General features: G+C 42.4%; 3 protein-coding genes across 3 annotated transcripts; all 3 read right to left on the minus strand.

Moving 5' to 3' along the window:
- Nucleotides 1-1,701: 1,701 nt before the first annotated feature.
- On the minus strand, nt 1,702-7,431 carry LOC308148719 (synaptogyrin-3-like; the record flags this gene model as incomplete). Its single annotated transcript, XM_080520318.1, has 4 exons — nt 1,702-1,929; nt 4,406-4,551; nt 5,318-5,552; nt 7,327-7,431. 4 exons carry the CDS (start codon nt 7,429-7,431, stop codon nt 1,702-1,704), a joined length of 714 nt encoding a protein of 237 aa, XP_080376444.1.
- A 2,060-nt stretch (nt 7,432-9,491) lies between these two features.
- On the minus strand, nt 9,492-13,216 carry LOC308144463 (protein disulfide-isomerase; the record flags this gene model as incomplete). The annotated part of the gene is made up of 11 exons (XM_080515583.1): nt 9,492-9,584; nt 9,694-9,783; nt 10,010-10,191; nt 10,589-10,709; nt 10,797-10,994; nt 11,152-11,277; nt 11,498-11,605; nt 12,165-12,302; nt 12,381-12,505; nt 12,684-12,884; nt 13,015-13,216. The coding sequence occupies 11 exons, from the start codon at nt 13,214-13,216 to the stop codon at nt 9,492-9,494; spliced, it is 1,584 nt and encodes a 527-aa protein (XP_080371709.1).
- Nucleotides 13,217-15,237: 2,021 nt separating this feature from the next.
- On the minus strand, nt 15,238-17,733 carry LOC308146133 (uncharacterized protein; the record flags this gene model as incomplete). The annotated part of the gene is made up of 4 exons (XM_080517801.1): nt 15,238-16,343; nt 16,495-16,699; nt 16,805-16,906; nt 17,595-17,733. The coding sequence occupies 4 exons, from the start codon at nt 17,731-17,733 to the stop codon at nt 16,238-16,240; spliced, it is 552 nt and encodes a 183-aa protein (XP_080373927.1). The 3' UTR covers nt 15,238-16,237.
- Between the last annotated feature and the right edge of the window lie 897 nt (nt 17,734-18,630).

Raw genomic sequence — 18,630 nt, forward strand, 5'->3', positions numbered from 1 at the left:
ATCAATTTGCTCTTTGAACCTTTGCGTTAACGTCATGTAGTGTGACCTAGGCTTTAGTAGTTTCTACCTCGATCTTTCCTGATCCCATCCACTCAAATGGTCTGTCACATTCGGTTTGTCACTGCCCTTCAAATCCACTTCCCTTGTCTGTGTCTTAGTATTCTCAGGGTAGAGGTAGTTCAGGCACAGCCCAGTGTGAAGCATGTGATCAGAGCTTTGCAGAGTGAGAGTGCCCCCTGTTGTCTCAAGCCAGAGCTGGCCCCCATTGCTCTTGACTTTGGAGGAGGAAGTACCTTATGGGTGCAGGGTGGGAACTTCAATCTGGAGCCGATGTTTTGAAGGGCTTATTCAGGTGACAAAAAGTGTGTGCAACTTTCTAGAAATAAAAGGCTCAGATTATATTTTATTAACACAGCAGGGATGATACGAGAACTACAATGGTGAATTTCTACATTTTTGAATGTCAATTTATCTGCGGGTGATGATGCGGATTTGATGATGAGGATGTTGATTATAACAGCAGTGTGGACGACTGTGGATGATGCAAGATGTTTGTATTGATGTATAACGTTCCTGCAGAATCATGGAGGCAGGGGATGATGCACATTGAGCGGTACATGATTGGACAGTGCTGGAATAAAACCACTTTCTGTCTGACTTTCATTTGACTCCACAAGATGACTCCCTATTTCTGTCATTTCCTTCTCACACACACAGCAAGGGCTGCCGGTGATCTAAAAATACAGCAACTGTTGGTGATGAAATAAACACAACTTTATCTAATTACAGCCTCCCAGCAGATGTTTATTCACGTGCTAACACAACCCTCAGCCTCAGTCACAGTACAGAATCATATTAGAGTGTTTTTCAAAATACAAGAAGCAATTATTCATAGAGCTGTTGTTATGAACAAAGGCAGACTCGCAGCTTTAGTGGTGGTGGTTAGATTTTATTTTCAGTTGTCATCACACCACTCCAGTATATCACAATAAAATATTCAACCACATAAATATTTCACACTGAAACAATATAGCATCCAGAATGCATTAAGCAGCACTGCCTTTGTTCCCCTGCCAAGAAAATGTTGCATTTTTTCTGCCCCCTCTGATACTGACGATCAGTTGGTCCAGCTGACGGTCTGCCTGCGTTACAGCCAATGAGAGGCCACATGTCCGAGGGAGGCAGACTGCAATCGGTCAGACCGACTAACGAATCTTCACCGTTTCCCCACATTTACTCGAGTATAGCTTTTACAGCCCCTCATAAGGCAGATGGAGCATTATCACTGATCTATATCTATGTTATTCTGCACCATATGAACATGCAGTCGAGGTGTGAGCGTGTGTACTTCCAGGTGTATGTACATGTGTTTTCAGGCGGGACTGTACCAGGTGTAAGTGACCACAGCACAAGTGTGTGTGTGTATGTGTGTGTGCATATGTGTCTGTGTATGTATGATTAGAAGACAGTGTCATTGACACAGAGAGTTACAACTAACTAAGCTCAGCCAGCAGTTGCCATGGTGAGAACTGATCAAACATCAAGTGACCCAAAGAATTCCTGCCAATCCCAGGTGAGGATGAAAAACCATCAAACAGTGAAGCAGGTAGTTGTCCATGCGCGAGTCGTGTGCAGCGTTGTTCAACTCACGTCTCCTCATTCTGTCTTTATAGTTTCCTCTTCATCTGTTTGTGACTGTCTCTAGAAAGCCGGAGCCATGGGTCTCTGCTGTGTGAGTTTCTGGGGGTCCAGGGTTTCAGTGAAAGGCGGGGCTTGGTAGGGATTGGTTGTCACGATAGTGGCACCGTTGGCGATGGGGTACGGCGTTGCTCTGGCGTTGCAGGCGGCCGGTTCCAGGTGCTGCCAGGTGAACAAGTTTGTGTTGCTCCCAGTCAGGAAGCGACGGAGTGCACTCAGTGTTAACACAGCCTGTTAGTAAAACACACACACACACACACACACACGCACGCACACACACACATTAAAAAAGGATATTAATCACACACTACGACACATGATTACACCAATCTTCAGAGTGGCAGGACGCCAGGAGAAGCAGCGAGTTTAGGCCAGGAGAGATTTAACATTCTACTTTTATCTGAAGACTCACATTAGAAAGACTTGAAGAGGCTAATCAGAGCCAAAAGCAGCAGAGGTCAAAATATTCCAGCGCTGGGTTAAGCTCCGAAAAATAATTTTTATGACTCACATAATTTAGTTTGGTCGGGTTCAGAAGTACACCGGCACTGCGTGAAGAGACACGGTGACCTCTTTGGGTCCACAGCATAATCGCAACAAAGGTGACAGGATAGAAAGCTCAAGCAAAAGACCTGATTTGCTTATGAATTCCTCCAAAATCATTCAATACATAAAAGGGGCTCAACTGTAAAGCTATATGACACACATTCAGGATGATTTGTGGCACCTTTGCTAAATAGAATATAAAGTATAATGTTTCCTTTTTCATTGTAGTCCCAGCATATGCAGCATTAAGCCATCCGAATTGGGATTTTAGACAGAAAATAAGCTATTCAGTTATATAACATAACAGCACAGCAAATAATAGCGCCATGTCAGCTTTATCTTCTTTACCGACACTCGTCTGACCTTGTTTCTGCGTTATCAACAAGGAAGAGGGAGCACAGTCTTACTTACTGCATATGGTTAGTGTTTCACTCATTCCTACATGATGACTTTTCTTTCCTTTGCTTCTTAGATTATAACACAAAATTACTTTTCCCCCTTTTTCCCTTCATGTTTGTGTTTGAGCCTCTGCCGCGTTGTAATGAGTACCACCCATTATGTCTTATTTTAACTGGTGGAATTGTCCATCACTTAAAGACCTTTTTTTTTTTTTCCCCTTTCCCATTGCCGATACATCTCAGATGTTGCATTTTTATGCTTTTATTGAATGAATAAGTTGAGTTGAGTCGGTGCGACATCTCAGATTAGTTTCTGGAGAGCAAAGTAACTAAAAGCAAAAGCAAACGGAGCCGGTGGTCACAAGACTTCTTTCTATTTCCTATACTACATCTGTCCTGAACCAAATAGTGTCTCTACCTCTGCACCTTTTATCAATAATTGCAAGGTAGAGCAATGGCTCAGCGTTTCTGCCACAGTCAGCAATACACAAGACTAATAGGTCTCTTTGTTGGGAGACCTCGTGTGAAACTTGAACAATCCCAACAAACTTTTGTCCTACAAAAAATGTAAACCAGGTTTTTGAACAGTATTTTACTCTGCTTTTCACCAGTGATCAAACTATCTGCTCCATCAACTCTGATGCGGCACAGCATATGTTGCATTGATTTTAATTACTGTGCTATGAGGCTGCCTGTCACTCACACACATCTCACCGTGGAAACCTTGTGAGGGCCGCAGCAAGTTTAATTTTAATAACAGATGCTTCCTGGGTGAGAACGGTGAGTCTGTTTCACACAATGCAGCACCATCCAGCACCGCATTGCACTTGTGAAAGAGGAGATCGCGACAAACAATGAGCGGAATGAATGCAGCCATGAGAACTATCTAAAGCTCTGAATCCACCACCAAATCCTCAGCCGCCATCGACACGTTGTTTTACACGAAAGTGTCATGTATTCCGAGCAGAGAAATAAAGGTTGGAGCGTTCTCAAAGTTTAGAAAATCTTGAAAGTATTTCTCAGAGCAGGGCCACAATAGATAAAGTTAATAAGCTGTTCAGTGGAGCTCTGCAAAGAACAGCTGACGGCAGAAGAAAACGTGTGAAAAACCCTTTAAACCGTCGAGTGGGGTTCCTGTCACATGCTATAAATCTCACACGGAGGAACAACGGTATTATTCTCTGCTGGACTATCGAAAGAAAAACGATCTTTTACAACAAACTGTATATCCTTGACACAATTACAGCTTAACCTCTCCACAGTGGGCTGGCGGTGAGATGAATGGCTGCTGGAGGTTTGGTGATGTGATAGTTTTAACAAGCTCCACTGAGCCTTCAGTGGAGAATTCATCGGATGACCACCGCTGGAAAGGTTTTGTGGAATCTCAGTTCAATAATTTAACCAGGAAAGCTTTTGTTGTTCACAAACACAAAACACAAACACACACACACACACACACACACACACACGGGTGGTTAAAGACAGATTGACAGACGGAGGCAGCCGAGTGCAGCAGCTCCGCTGGAGCGGTGAGTAACGCCGTGTTAGACTAAAGAGAGTGTGGGAGGCGTCCGGGGCAGCAGACTCTGCTTGACTTCCATGAAAGAAATGTTCCTAAATGTGTTCGAGGACAGCAGACACTGATAGCCCTAAAACACACGGACACATGAGCAAACAGCTGGTGATGACGAGGCTGATGACGAGACTCACAGACACGTACAAGACGGGTGACAATATCAATAAAGCAGGTACGAGGTACAGACCCAGCTGAGGATGGAGAAGAAGCAGAAAGCGATGGTGGCTCTGGCGGCGTCAGAGCCTTGGGCCAGTGGCAGCTCATCTGGGGAGGTCGCTTGCCATTGATTGGCCAGAAAACAGAAACCCACAAACCACAGGAAACTGGAAACACCTGGAGGAGGGAAACAGAGCTTTCGGGGAGAACATGCAACCTTTACACTGAAAGGGCCTGAGTTTGGACTCAATCATGGGTGAAATTTGTGTTGTGAGGCTGGATTCCAAACCTCCACCATTGTGATTTCCAGTTTAATCTTACATTAGATGCAATATCTACCTCTGGATAAAGGCATCACCATCATGTGGTAGTTTGTGATCTTTAGCTTTCTCCTAAATGCAAATTGATTTATAGATATTAATAAGATGACATTGATCTGCTTGTCAGGTCAGCTGGTTCAGGTCACCCTTTTCTAGTGAAGCTGCTATAGGTTTAGACTGCAGGGAGACCTTTACTGCATTGAGCATCCTTTCCTCTCATATTTCACCATTGCATGTCACGAACATTTTGTCTTTCTCCTGTCGCCTGTCCTCACTCTCCCTCTCTTTTGACTCAGCTTGCCTTCCTTTGACTATCTGTTTGTTGCTCGTTGGTCTCTATCCTACATATGTATTTTTTTTCTATTCTCAAACCCCCAACAGCAGCTGAAACTCTCTACCTCTGAATCTAATTCTGCAGTTTTCTTCCTGCTAAAACTTTTTCTTTTGCCACTCAAGTGAAATAGTACAGTTTTTCTCAAGAAAACTGTCCTTCAATTGTTCTATTTTTATCTTAAATAAAATTGAATCCAAAAAAATGTCGCTGGAACCTCTTCAATTAGCCGCTCACGTCTTGTCAAGCCCTGTTTATCCTCACTTTGACGGCAGCGAGGATATTTGCGTACCAGAGAAGATGAGGTCCACCAGGACGGCACGTCTTCTGTCCCTGACGTTGCTCATGGTGGGAAAGTAAATGTCCAGGATGAGAAAGCAGATGCTCCCGAGGAAGCAGGCGACGCCCACAGTAATGCCGTAGTTACAGGCGTCCGCGTTGTTGTTGAAGATGCAGAGCAGGCGCTCGCTGCCGATGTTGATGTAGCCCTCGTTAACGATGCAGCTGAACACCACGATGGAGAAAACCTGCGAGGGGGGAGAGAGAGAGAGAGAGAGAGAGAGAGAGAGAGCGAGAGAGAGAGAGACACGTGGGCCGCTTTATTATCTGACAGGCAGGAGAGAATGAACTCACACGGCTGGTACGAATGCTTTTCATTCCTCAAACTCGGCAGCGCTGACACACACACACACACACACACACACACACACACACACACACACACACACACACACACACACACACACACACACACACACACACACACACACACTCACACACTCACACACACACACACGCACACACACACACAGCTTATGTTGAAGGGTATGTGGAGGAGAGAGTCGAGGCGAGGTACAAAGACATGCTTCTACAATAGCCGTGTAGCACTTTTAAAGGGTTATTTTCACTGACAACTCAAATCAGGCTTCTGCTAAAGTTCATCCGTCACCGAGTCAGATAAAGCCGAAATCCATTCATCTTCCAAAACACTTTTATCCAACTTCAGGTCACAGGCCGCCGACTGTGTCCCTGGCGAGGAGGAGTGAAGGCGTGGTAAAAGTGTCCAGAGACTGAGAACGATTATTTATTAAAAGGTCAGAATTAAATAAGTTCACTTCCTCGTAATGTTTTCCTCACAGAAGATAACAATAATTACCCATTTGTTGACACTCCGGCCCCGGCTGTATGACAGGAACAACAGTAAGGATCAAAACACAGGGTGGGAAGGTTGTTGACAGTGAAAACCATAGTCATGTTTTGGAGAGAGACTTATATCAGTGCCACTGCCCAATAAATATCCTTTTATAAATTGTATTTGAAGATCACAAATATTTGGTTTACCCCAAATTAGTAGATGTTAGAGGGGAAACTCGACATCTTGACCAATAAACTGACAAAACAATGAAAACGTGTGAATAAAATGTTAAATTATATTGTCTGCCATAGACTCTCTTAAGTGTTTGGCTGGTTGGTGAATTCATTTAAATTGGATTTGATTGTAAAAAAAAAAAAAAAAAAAATCTAGTAAACGTGGGTATACATAGAACAAATTGTGCCCTGTTGACTATTTATTACTATTTATCTTTACATTTTGTGTGTGTGTGTGTGTGTGTGTGTGTGTGTGTGTGTGTGTGTGTGTGTGTGTGTGTGTGTGTGTGTGTGTGTGTGTGTGTGTGTGTGTTTTCCTGATACCGTCCCATGTGTGAAGTTACTGGTTCTCTGTCATACAGCAAAAAATAAATAAAAAATCTAACTGAAACAATCCATAACTTTTAAATTTCAACAACAGCCCAATTGTTTGTAATTAGCTGAAATCACACTGCGTAATGCCTTCATTTATACCAATGTAAAATGTTCAAAGATCAACATGTAATCAATATTTGCAATGTTTTAATATCTTTCGTCAAAACGGGCCCCGGTTTCTTGAGTGCACTTTGCATGCCTTGTGTGTGGTGAGTCAGAGGGTGCAGGGTGGAGGTGCTACACCCAGGCTGCAAAGGCGGTGGAAGCCAGAGCTGCGTGTAGACACAAAGAGGCTCCAGGGGAACAGATGTGCAACAGAAGCTGCATCACCGGTGAGCGGATCGAGGGGAGCAGGGCGGCACCTCACCGAGTTCACTGGGAATACATCCTGACTAATAAAAACACGAGGAGCGATGACACATGGTGATGGGGGGCGAAAGAGACAGGCGATGTGAAAGGAAGATAAGACAGAGAGAGACAGAGAGACAGAGGGAGGGGGGGGGGGGGAGCAGGCAGGCCCCTCCATTGATGGAGACGCACACGTTGGAGGATTCTTACCCACGACATCAGTCTGAGGACGGTGCGGGGATGCGTGAAGAAGGCGACCGGATCGAAGGCGACCCTCCCGGCCTTGGCGGCGCCGTACGCGGCCGCTGACTCCATTCCCTGCCGGGGTTAGTGCTGCCTGGCGCCCGCGGAGAGAAACGCTACGTGTCGGTGGAGCAGCGCGCGGCGGCGGCGGCGGCGGCTGCTGGTCGGTCCTCCTCCTCCTCCTCCTCCTCCTCCTCCTCCTCCAGCAGTGAAGTCACGGCGCGTCACCCGAACAAATAATAACCCCGACAGAAACTCATCCAACACATCAGCGGTCTTTCCTTCGTGATCAGCACTGATTTACAAGTTTTCCACTTCAATTGCAACATTTCAGTATTGATCCATTCACACAAAAAGACGCTGTTTATTAAGAACAAAAATAATCAAACCAGCAGATTTATTATTTTCCATTATAATTCGTTTATTATAACTTTATATTAAAAATGTAAGTTAATGTACAGAAACACCAGGTTTCGTGTTTATGTCCTTCGCCCAATAAAGAGCAATCCTCTAAAATCCTCACCATGTTGGTTTAAAGTCGTCCCAGACGACGACGTTCATTTATTGTTTCATTATTTAATTATATATTAAGCCAAAGTAAAAAGTCCACAAATAAACAAAATATCAAAACAGTTTTTAATTTGTGACTGTTTGCTTTAATTGTATCATTATTTTGAAGTGTTTATTTTAATTTTCATTATTTACAAAACAAAAGGCTCACAGACCAGAAACAATTATCTACACACAGATGTGATCTTTTTACAGCATGTTGATTGTAGTTAGTTCTACCATTTGTGAAAATCATGACATGATTTTTTTTCTTTATAAAATTTGATTTTATGAAAAAGGATGGGGGTTAAAGAAAAATAACAATATGATTGATACGAATTTAATATCTATATCTATATCTATATCTATATCTATATCTATATCTATATCTATGTTCTTCTATTGACTCACCAAAATAGTATGAGGTATAAACATAATCTATATGTGCATCTATACACGTATACGTAGATGGTCCTCAAAAAAAAAAAAAACCAGAAGGGAAGGGGAGAGAAAACAAAATAATGTAATAGTGACAATTAATCTGGGCTAGATTTTTTGGCTGCTCTGACTGGAGGAGTACAAGTACACTGTGCTCCAGTTCTTCTGTGAATCAGCCAGAGATTAATTTTATTTTCTATTATCCATGCCAACTCTGACAATGATTACTCCAAATTTTCAAAACCTAAATAAATATTTTCTTACAATCAATGTTTTCATGTGTTTAATGTCTGTTCAGTGTCAAAAACTACTCAGTGCTGATGTTCAAGCTTCAGTCTCTTTTTTCTCACACTGGCTTTGTACTAATGAGAACTTTGTACTAATGTTTCCCACAAATGACAACTGTTGTGAGTTTGTTTTAATTGTTATGAGCCTGGGTGTGTATTAAGTGATTCCATACTGCAGATACGTTGTGTTTTCTTGATGGGACTATGTGGAATTTGCAAATCTGTCTGACTGTTTTTCAAAGACCATTAATTCTCCCCTCAATTTTCAGTCTGTTGGGGACCGTCTTCAGGGCCAAACAGTTTCAGTTTTTGACTAATCCATCCAGAAAACAAATTTAGATGTTTGTCATCATTCATTTACGGATTTTCTGCTATAAAGACTCCTTCAATCCAGACAGCTGCGACCTGGAGAAGTACTGTATGTGAGTCTTAGTATTGGGGCTGTACGGCAATGTCAGGTGGCACCTAATCCAAATTTCCCCGTATTCTATTTAAAATGTCATTCGTTCTAAAGATATTGTCTTGAATTAGACCTCCAGTTCTTACTCAGTCATGCAGAAAATTATATTGTGAATGCTATAAAAGATGGATGGCAAAGTGCTGGAACCTTTGGAACGTCACCGTATTGCTGTTTCCTGTAACAGTCTTTCCTCACCATGGAAGATTTGCAGACGTCAGCTTTATAAGATTTATTTGATTGAATTGGACAGAGAGTAAATGACAGCGAGTAAAACCACACACACACACACACACACACACACACACACACACACACACACACACACACACACACACACACACACACACACACACACACACACACACACACACACACACACACACACACACAGACTTGAATTAAAGCTCGTCTCTGGTTTCTGAGGATTGGTTTGCTTGTTTTGCCTCCTCAGCTTTTGAGGCCTCAACGTACTTCCTCCTGTCCTCATCCTCCTGGAAACATAAAAAAAAAAAACAACAACCCACAATTAGTCTATTTTTAACAGAGGCTGAAATAAAAACACACACATACGGATTGATGCCATCGAGAGAGCTGTTGTACCTTCACTCTGTATTCTTTGGCTGCCTCCATCTCTTCATGTACAAACTTCACCAGGTCGTTTAAGTTCTTTTTCCCAGTGTAGACCACCACCTGACAGCAACACAGAAACACACTGGACATTATGTCATCAGTGTGAAATGTCTGTTTCCTCTGGAGATCAGTAAGAGATCATGAATCACTCAGTTCAAGATTAACTGAATTGTAAATTTCCTTCTGACTGAAAATACTTTCCACACTATTGTCTAATAGGTTGGTATCAATGCTCACAGCATACATCAAGCATGTGTTTCTACCCCATAGACAGAGTGTTTCATACCCTTTCCGCATACAGAGCAGGAAACAAGCAGAGCGATGGGTAAGCTCTTTGCATGGACATGTTGATGTCGTTGGCTGAGGCGTCCATTCGAGCGATAACCACGTCCTCTCGCTCCTTGAAAGTCTCGGCGAGTTTTTCCCACAGCGGGAACAAAGCCAGGGACGCTTTGCTGTACGGCAAGTCTGAAATACGCACATAGACACAAATCATGAAGCCACGAAGATGGTTTCGCCTCTGCACGGGAAGCAATTGACGGCAATAATAGGTTTGATCTGCTCTAATAAGAATCTAGCAGTTGATTAACATCCTGACCACAGTTTTCTTTCCATTAGAACCAGCATTAACTTCTGCATTGGCTTTTGGACCACAAAGACTGAACTCATTGAAACCAGTGGTTTTTTTTGTTGTTGTTATTATTATTATTATTATTTTGCCTTTTTGACATGATAATCAGTGTAAGTTTTTCCAACAAAAATATCTCTGTTGTGAATTGAAACTGAGCCAAAACCAAAAAGCAGCTCTTGAAACTCCTTGGACACGGAATCTTTCAGCTGAGTGCAGGGATGAAGAGTTACTCACAGAGCAGGACAAAAACAGTCTTATTGGGGTGAAAGGCCACTTTCTCCAGTGTCATTCCCACCAGCTCCTTCACGGGTTTTTCCTCCCATCCTTCAGGAATCGGCTCACTCTGCATCTTTGGCTGTACAACCAAACGCATTAAACTCATCCCAACAACCTGCACCGGACGAAATCTTTTCTCGTGCAGGAGACAAAGAGTCTGAGTTACCTTGGCTTTGCCCTCGAGGTATGACTGGGCGAAACGTTTGATGGTGTCTTCGTTGAGGTTGTCAGATGGCAGGTGGTAGGTCACGTGATTCGTGAGATTTACTATTCGGATGAGAGGAGCCTCGAAGTCCCGCACCAGGAAGTACTCCATGAGACGGCCATTGCGAGGCTCGGTCACATCAACCAGCACGAATAAGATCTGGATACAGACACAAACATTAATCAGACAAGAAGAAGTGTAAGCTCAGTCACGATGGATGACGTCTGCGAGAAGACCTGGTTCCTGTCGAGATGCCGAGTCGGGGGAAAACGCCGTGAGAATTTGTTTACTGGTTCTCACGTCCTGTGTTGCGTACCTTCAGCCTGAATGCCTCTGCAGCTCCGGTAAAAGCAGAGAAAATGTCTTTGAAGTCGGCAGAACTTTTGTTGACAAAGAGGACAGCGTGGTTCGGTACAGGCGAGGATAAGATCTGAGAGGCCGTCTGCCAGAGGAGAGAGGAAATAAAACACTTTCAATCACACGCTGAATTTTTTTATTTTTTTAGGAAGTTCAGTCAATCTAAGACAATTTTTGTATTCAGTAGATACATGTTCCTACATGCTCATGTAATTAATGCAAGAACAAAAAAAGCAAAAACAACAAAATACACTGTTTTCATGAATTTATATTTGGCACAATTATAAATGTGTGAAAAATGTTACCTGTCCGCTATATTCGGTGACTGGGTCCATTCTGTAAACAGAGATGAGGACGATCAGCTCCTCTGCAGAAGTGTCGGGCCTCATTTTGTAGGTCTGGATGAGTTTGGACTGCAGCGGAAACACAAACACACAAAAATGCAGAAACGTACAGAAATGCAATCAAATTCCAAAATTGATCACCAACATCTGAATTTTCTGAGTTTCAGTGGTATTGAAATAAAAGTTTAGATGTAATGCAAATGTGACGATACCAGAGTATTTATGTTTTTGCCATCTAAGAGATCAAATAAGATATTTCTTCATATTTCTATCTTTCGTATTTGGGAAGTCAACCTGTGATGTAATGTTGTGATCGTCTATAGTTGCATTTCAAAGTAAATTTCTGTGATGCGTTCAGGAATTAGCTTGTCTTGCTTTTGTTTTAATATTTCCTTGAATATTCAATGCTCCTCTAAAGTAGTATTTTAATACATTTATAAGTTCCTGCGAAGGACTTTGAGTTGCTTCAAATGGTCTGAACAGTGTTACTTCAATCTACTTGAGTTGAATTAACTTTTACGCGCCTTCTGTCTGATGCTTTAAAATTCTTGCTCTTTAATGTAAAATCATATCTTTGCATTACGATAAGCCTGTGGGCTTGTATGAGCTGGTGGTGCATGTGACGCACCTTCTTGAGCAGCAGGACAGCATCTTGTGCGAGATGATATTTGCTGACGACTTCTTCATCCTGCGTCACAGCAAAGTTCACGTGTGGAAGCTCGAGCGCCGCGGAGTAGAACAACTTCACGTACTCGTGGTCCAGCTCCTGCACAGATACACAACAACAACCAAAAACTCACGCATGCTGGGGTTTGAGACACAGCATCAGATAAAATGAATTTACCTTAAAGAATCCGAGCACTGTCAGCTCCTCAGAGGCCTCTGCTTGACTGAGGTTTGCGAGGAGGTCCACAGCTGATCCCACCCTCCTTCTCAGCCAGGTCGGGATGGACGCTGAGCTCTGAGGAACTTCATCACAATGGAAAGGAAAACGCATCACTCCAGTACTTCATGTGAGTTCATGCATGGAGGAAGTGGCCACATGCAGCAGAATCCATCATCAAGCTGCTCGACATTACGTAACAGCCACTTCTGGGTGTTTCAGCTGTTTCATGAGTTCACACCATTAATTGTCACCAGCACTCACCGGGACAGACGACAGAGTTGTGTTTATCTCCGGAGAGGAACAGTCTGATTGTGAGGTGATCGGTCGCGTTGAGCTCTTCGGCCAGCTCCTTCTCCTTTGTCATGTCGAGCACTGCCAGTTTGACCTCTGACCCCTGCAGCTCTGCTGCTGCACCCTCAAATGCCTCCAACACACGGTGGCCCTCCACAAACAGAGGAGTGTCTGACAGATACACACACAGAATGATTAAGTGTTTTTGTTTTTTTGGGGAAAATCTGCAGATTTTGCAGCCACTGTTGCAAAGTAAATTTTTGATTCGGTCAATGTTAACATCAGGTTGTGTGCAACTTACAGAAATACACGAGTAGCTGTTTGTATTTCCTCAGTGTCATCTCGAACGTCTCCTTTTCCAGCTGTAAGATTCCATCCTTCTTGGGGTATGATGGGTCTCCCCGTTGGCTGGACTGCGTGTGAGCAGTGACGAGCGTGCCAAGACGGCAGGCCGTCACACCCAGTAGCAGCAGCAGTAGCAGCGGCGGCGACGGCCTCGTCATGACGGTCTGCTCTCAAACTGAACACCAGAAGAAACTTGACAGGAAGTCAGGAAGCAACCGTCTGCGTGTGTGTGTGTGCGTGTGCGTGTGCGTGTGCGTGTGTGCGTGCGTGTGTGTGTGTGTGTGTGTGAGTGTGTGCGTGTGTGTGTGTGGGTGGGTGTGTGCGTGTGTTCTTTTGTTATCTGCCGACGAGGCCCAGCAGCCTGTAGCTGATTAACTTCTCTCTCTGAGCCCTGCTGTCTGGCTGCCATTGGCTGCTGCTCATATCAGGTGTATCACTAATATCTAAAGGTCTTTTAGTCGCGGCATTAACCTCAACAAGGTCAAAATGGAAGCGTGCTTTCAAATAGATGTGTCTATTAACATCAATGTAACCAAGCCCATGTTTATTTCTCCCTCAATTCAATAGAATGAATAGAACCTTGCAAAAGAAATTGTCAAAGACGGAGTTTTTATTTCACAGTCCTTACAGTACCGATACATGTCTTTCATGTATGTATATACGTATCCCTGTTTTCCATATAAAATATACATTAACTTTACATCAACAAGAAGTTTGTACATTAGTGAAACACGACACAGAAATAACGATGCCCCTCCAATGTCTGGACACTGGTTAGTGCAGTTTAGCATATATACATTGATAACTTCTTATATTTGGAGATAACTGTGTGTAAAGTCAGCAGATCATTTTTATGATTCTAATCTGTTTAAAAAATGTCAAACAGTCCGATACTCTTCGTTACTTCTTCACCTATAGGACATATGAGCAGGATTCATCTCACGTTTACTCGTGGATGGCCAAAAAACGGTCCCTTCCGCTGTAGTTTTAATGATTGTTTCACTTCCAATAGTGACATCAAATCACAGTCAAAAGATAAGACAGGAAAAGTCACAAAGACACACATAAGAAACATACACAGCACAATGTGATTTGATTTGTTAAATTCTGTTTCTCACCATAGATTCAACTCAACCAGTAGCATTGCAAAGAAGTCCTGGTTAAACAGTTTATTTATATAATTTAAAATACTATGATATAAAACAGACCATAATGTATCACAGCTTTCCTCAGACAATTATAGGTAATAAAGACAGAGAAACCAATACATTCAAAGTAAAGGCTTCTATGACCACTCATCATACCACTGCTTCAAACATTGGGAGATTTTTTTTCATCCACTTTAAATGGATGTGGTTTATAGTGAAATACATTAAGCTTATCTATGTTTTATAACTGCACACTCGTTGGATTTGACACATTTCAAGCTGTCCTCATATGGTGTAAAATGAACTACAAGGCAGTTTTCAGACTGACCAAAAAGTAAAGATATTTGAGAGGAAATTTAGGGAGTAAAACTCAAATGTCACTTAAAAAAACCAAAGGCACAAATTGTCTCCAATGATAAAACTCTGCAGGAGTTGAATGTGCCATTCATTATAATCAGGCACATTCAAAACAAGCAGTGCAGATCCCCTCCAGATGGAAGTCTTGGATATTTTCCATACATTGCTTTTCCTTTTCTTTCATTCATCTGGACTGTTCAGGTCAAAACTGGGAGGAGCAACATGTTGGAATCTGATCAGGTCGTAAATGTGTCACACACCCCGCCCTAACCAGAATGTGCGTGAGAGAGAGACGGCAATCAAAACATCACGACGTCCTGACAGGAGCTGTTATTAGATTAATTTTGATCACTGTTTAAGTGTCTGTAACAATAACAATCACGAGAAGGAGAAACACTGTTAAAGTTTTTGACACAATATTGTAATACACTGATGTTGGAGAATGCAGTTTGTTGTTCACCATGCAAAAACTTCAGTTAGAACGTTATGGCATACTGTATTGCGGTATACTTAACCTTTTTACTCCAGCATCAACTACCAAAGCAACTCTTCATATATTCAGATCTGAAGAAAGTCTCCTCGATCACAGAACTACACACAAACTAGAGCCACGTAACAAGTAACAAAAATGTATACTGCATATGACTGGTCTTAGATAGAAAATACAATGGATGGAAAAACTAACTCTTTATTAACAGAAATACTTACAAATGTTGGTTTTCTTAAAAAAACCAAACAAACAAACAATAAAACAGGAATTACATAATCCACCATAATAAATTCTTATGTTCCAGACAAATCAAAGGAGCAAACATTGTTTTGCCCCTCATTTCCTTATTCACAGCAAACAGATGATTTTTGGTATTTTTGTGGAATAAATCTTGGGCCATCAGAAACTGGAGTCTATTTGGAAAAGCTAAAATATAAGTCGGAAAAAAAAATGTCAATCGATAATGTAAAACATAATTTCAATTCCAAACATTGAAATGATTTTGCAAGATCTGCAATTGACTTGACTGAAATTTATTTGAACTTTAAATGCAATTTCATATTAAATCATGTCAATTTCTGATTGTGACATTGCCAAACTCAAAATGTAAATCTCAAACTATCCGTCTTTCAAATTGCTTGAGCCCACTTTGGGTGCAAGCTGGGCAAACTGGGAAACTGCAGAGAGATGATTATAAACATTCCCATACGTCCAATTTCAGATCCACAAATGACCCTTGAGAGCATTCATCTGGACCGTGGGACAACATTCAGACTCCCTCGCAGAAAGACCACCAAGCTCCAGACTTGAACTGTGGATGGTATTGCTGCTAAGAGAGGGTGCAAACCACTGCAACTTCAATCCAACCCAAATTCAAATTCAGTTTCTCAAGGCACGGGATTAAATTCCTACTCACCTGCAGGCTTCTAAAGTGGTTGTGAATGGATGGTAATTTTGTCAGCGTGAATTCTGATTCCAGTTGGATACATTTGTCCAAGATCGGCAGATCGTTGAAGTAGAATTACTTTTTTAACAGTGCTCCGGCAGCAGAAGCTGCTCTCTGTCCATGCCCTTAGACCCATGGGTGCAGAAAGAGGTCTTACGTCACAGTGAATTGCATATCGGAATCATTGTTCTCTACTCAACATTGTGGTATAAAAATATGTAAAGAGGTGCTTTGACGATCATCTCTTGTAAACGTGTACAGGGTTTCCACACCGTGGACAAGAGTGATGTGCATCCTGCATGGAGCGCGCCATCAGTGGAATCAAACAAAAACCACAAAACAGCCTGAAACACACAAAAACACAACAGATGAGGTGTTGTGAGTGTGTGTGTGTGTGTGTGTGTGTGTGTGTGTGTGTGTGTGTGTGTGTGTGTGTGTGTGTGTGTGTGTGTGTGTGTGTGTGTGTGTGTGTGTGCGTGCGTGCTCTGGACTCACCCCATCAGTGCAAGGAGGACACACAGGCACCAGGCACCGTCCCCGGGGACAAGCTTGACTTTAGTCATGACGGTGTGCTGGCAGTGCGGGCATCGAATCAGAGCCGACGAGTCTCTCAGACACGACACCTCGATGGGAACAGGCATCGGCTGGGTCACGACCACCGGCCGCTGATGTGTGTTGACGCGGGCTTGACGTACACCAACTGGTGTCACAAAGACATGGTGGGGGGCGGATTATCAATCTGCTGATATTACTATGCATTTAGATCTAGTAAGTGATAAAAAAAAAAAAAAACCCGATGTGTTACCGTGAGTAATTGGATGGACGATGGATCCATTTGTGTGTTGACGTACGGGCTGGACAGCTGCCACCGAGGGTGGGGTGACGACAGGGTTTTGCGGGAAGGTAACTGCACAGCAAAGCAGAGTATGTGAACTATACTGCGTTTGAAATTAGTCCATATAAAGTGAGCCGGAAAGTAACTTTTGGCATTTTTTTCTCTTTGACCTTCTCACATGTGGTGTGAGAAGGTCATGTGACTGTAAAGGCAAATGTACTGATTTCCCAAAGAAAAGTGGAAAAAAAAGAGATCTGAATCAATTCACTTCATCCAGCTTCAGTACGTCTTTATCGGGAGCTAATCTCATATAACAATTGAAGGCAGGTTTCATCCTGGTCAGATCAGCAGTCCATTACAGGGAAATACAGAGAGATGGACACATTCACACCTAAAGGCAATTTACGGACAACAATTAATCCCATATCAACGTTTCTACACTTTTGGATGCATGCAGGGAAGGTCTGATTTGAACCCACCCAACCATTCAATTGAAATCAGGTTGAATTCAATTCAACCTCCAATAGGAATGTAGGAACTAATACAGCGTGTGTGTATAGTATGGTAAGGCACGAGTTTTTATAACCTGTCTCAGAATGTACAATACATTTTTTTAAAGCACGTTTCGTTTCTCGTCTCTTTAACTTTCATATGAAATCTCCTTTATATGTCACTTTATGAGGACAAAAGGACAAAGTAGGTCCACACAGCTGGTGGACGCACCATTACCAAGACAAGGCAGAGGTTTTTTTTATCTGACCTGCTTCTCTATAGGCGGGAGGCGGAGTGGGGGGAGACGCTAAGGAGGCGTTGTATGTTGGGGGAGGAGGGGACCTGTTGGTTTGTACGCCCTGAAGAGGAGGGTTGAGACGGGCTTCTTCATATGAAGGCGGGTCCATCAGGAGGTCACGCTGCTGATAAAAACAAAAGGTGGACAGAGATTTAATTGCCAGGCCAGGAAACAAGCAGGTCCAAAGAAGGTTTCTGGGATTATTAAAGTTCAAATTAATGGTTCAACAACAATCTGTACATTTCGATGCTATGGAAAATACTTGTTGTTAGTGGGTTGTTAATGGCGTTTAAGTCATTTTGTCTATAAGCCGAGTATCACAACAAAAGACTGGATGACATGGATTCTTGCCAACAAATTCCTGATTTTGTTTTGGTGGTCAATGTGATGGGTAATCGGAGCAGAACTCCCTGTTAGTCACCTTCATATCTACAATGAATGAATGTATAGAAGTTCCACCCCTGCAAAATAAACAAAACAAACAAAAATCCCTAAAGTAACATACAAATTAATTAAACTTTCTTCTCGTTATGAATCAATATTCATTGAGTTACGGTTAGGGTTAGCTGTTCGTATGGTATTTGGAGATTGGGGGTTAGTGTTGGTGGAAAAGTTCAGACTTGCTTTAAGTGCTATTAATAGCTAGGCTTTTTAGAGAACAGTTTAAGTATTTTCACCTCCTTGCCTTTTGTTAAATTATTCTATGTGAAATCTACTTACAAAATGGTTGAGACACTGTATTAATGAGTGAGGTTTTCTGCTTACCTACAATATATTTACTGAAAACTACATGACTATGTGTTTTCACTACAGTGTTCAATAATATAATTTAACTTTAAGCTACAGTCTGAGATTAATGCCTCACAAAGCTACAGTGAGTCTGCATGTGTGAGTTAATGGCCGGGTGGTCTGGGGGGGATTCATGATTGAACTATCAGCCGTATCAAAGTAGGTCAGATGATTCTGACCAACAGCATCAACAGTTTGCCTTTCTTCTAGCTACTAC

This window comes from Blennius ocellaris (assembly GCF_963422515.1).
Source record: "Blennius ocellaris genome assembly, chromosome: 3".
Lineage (NCBI taxonomy): Eukaryota > Metazoa > Chordata > Actinopteri > Blenniiformes > Blenniidae > Blennius > Blennius ocellaris.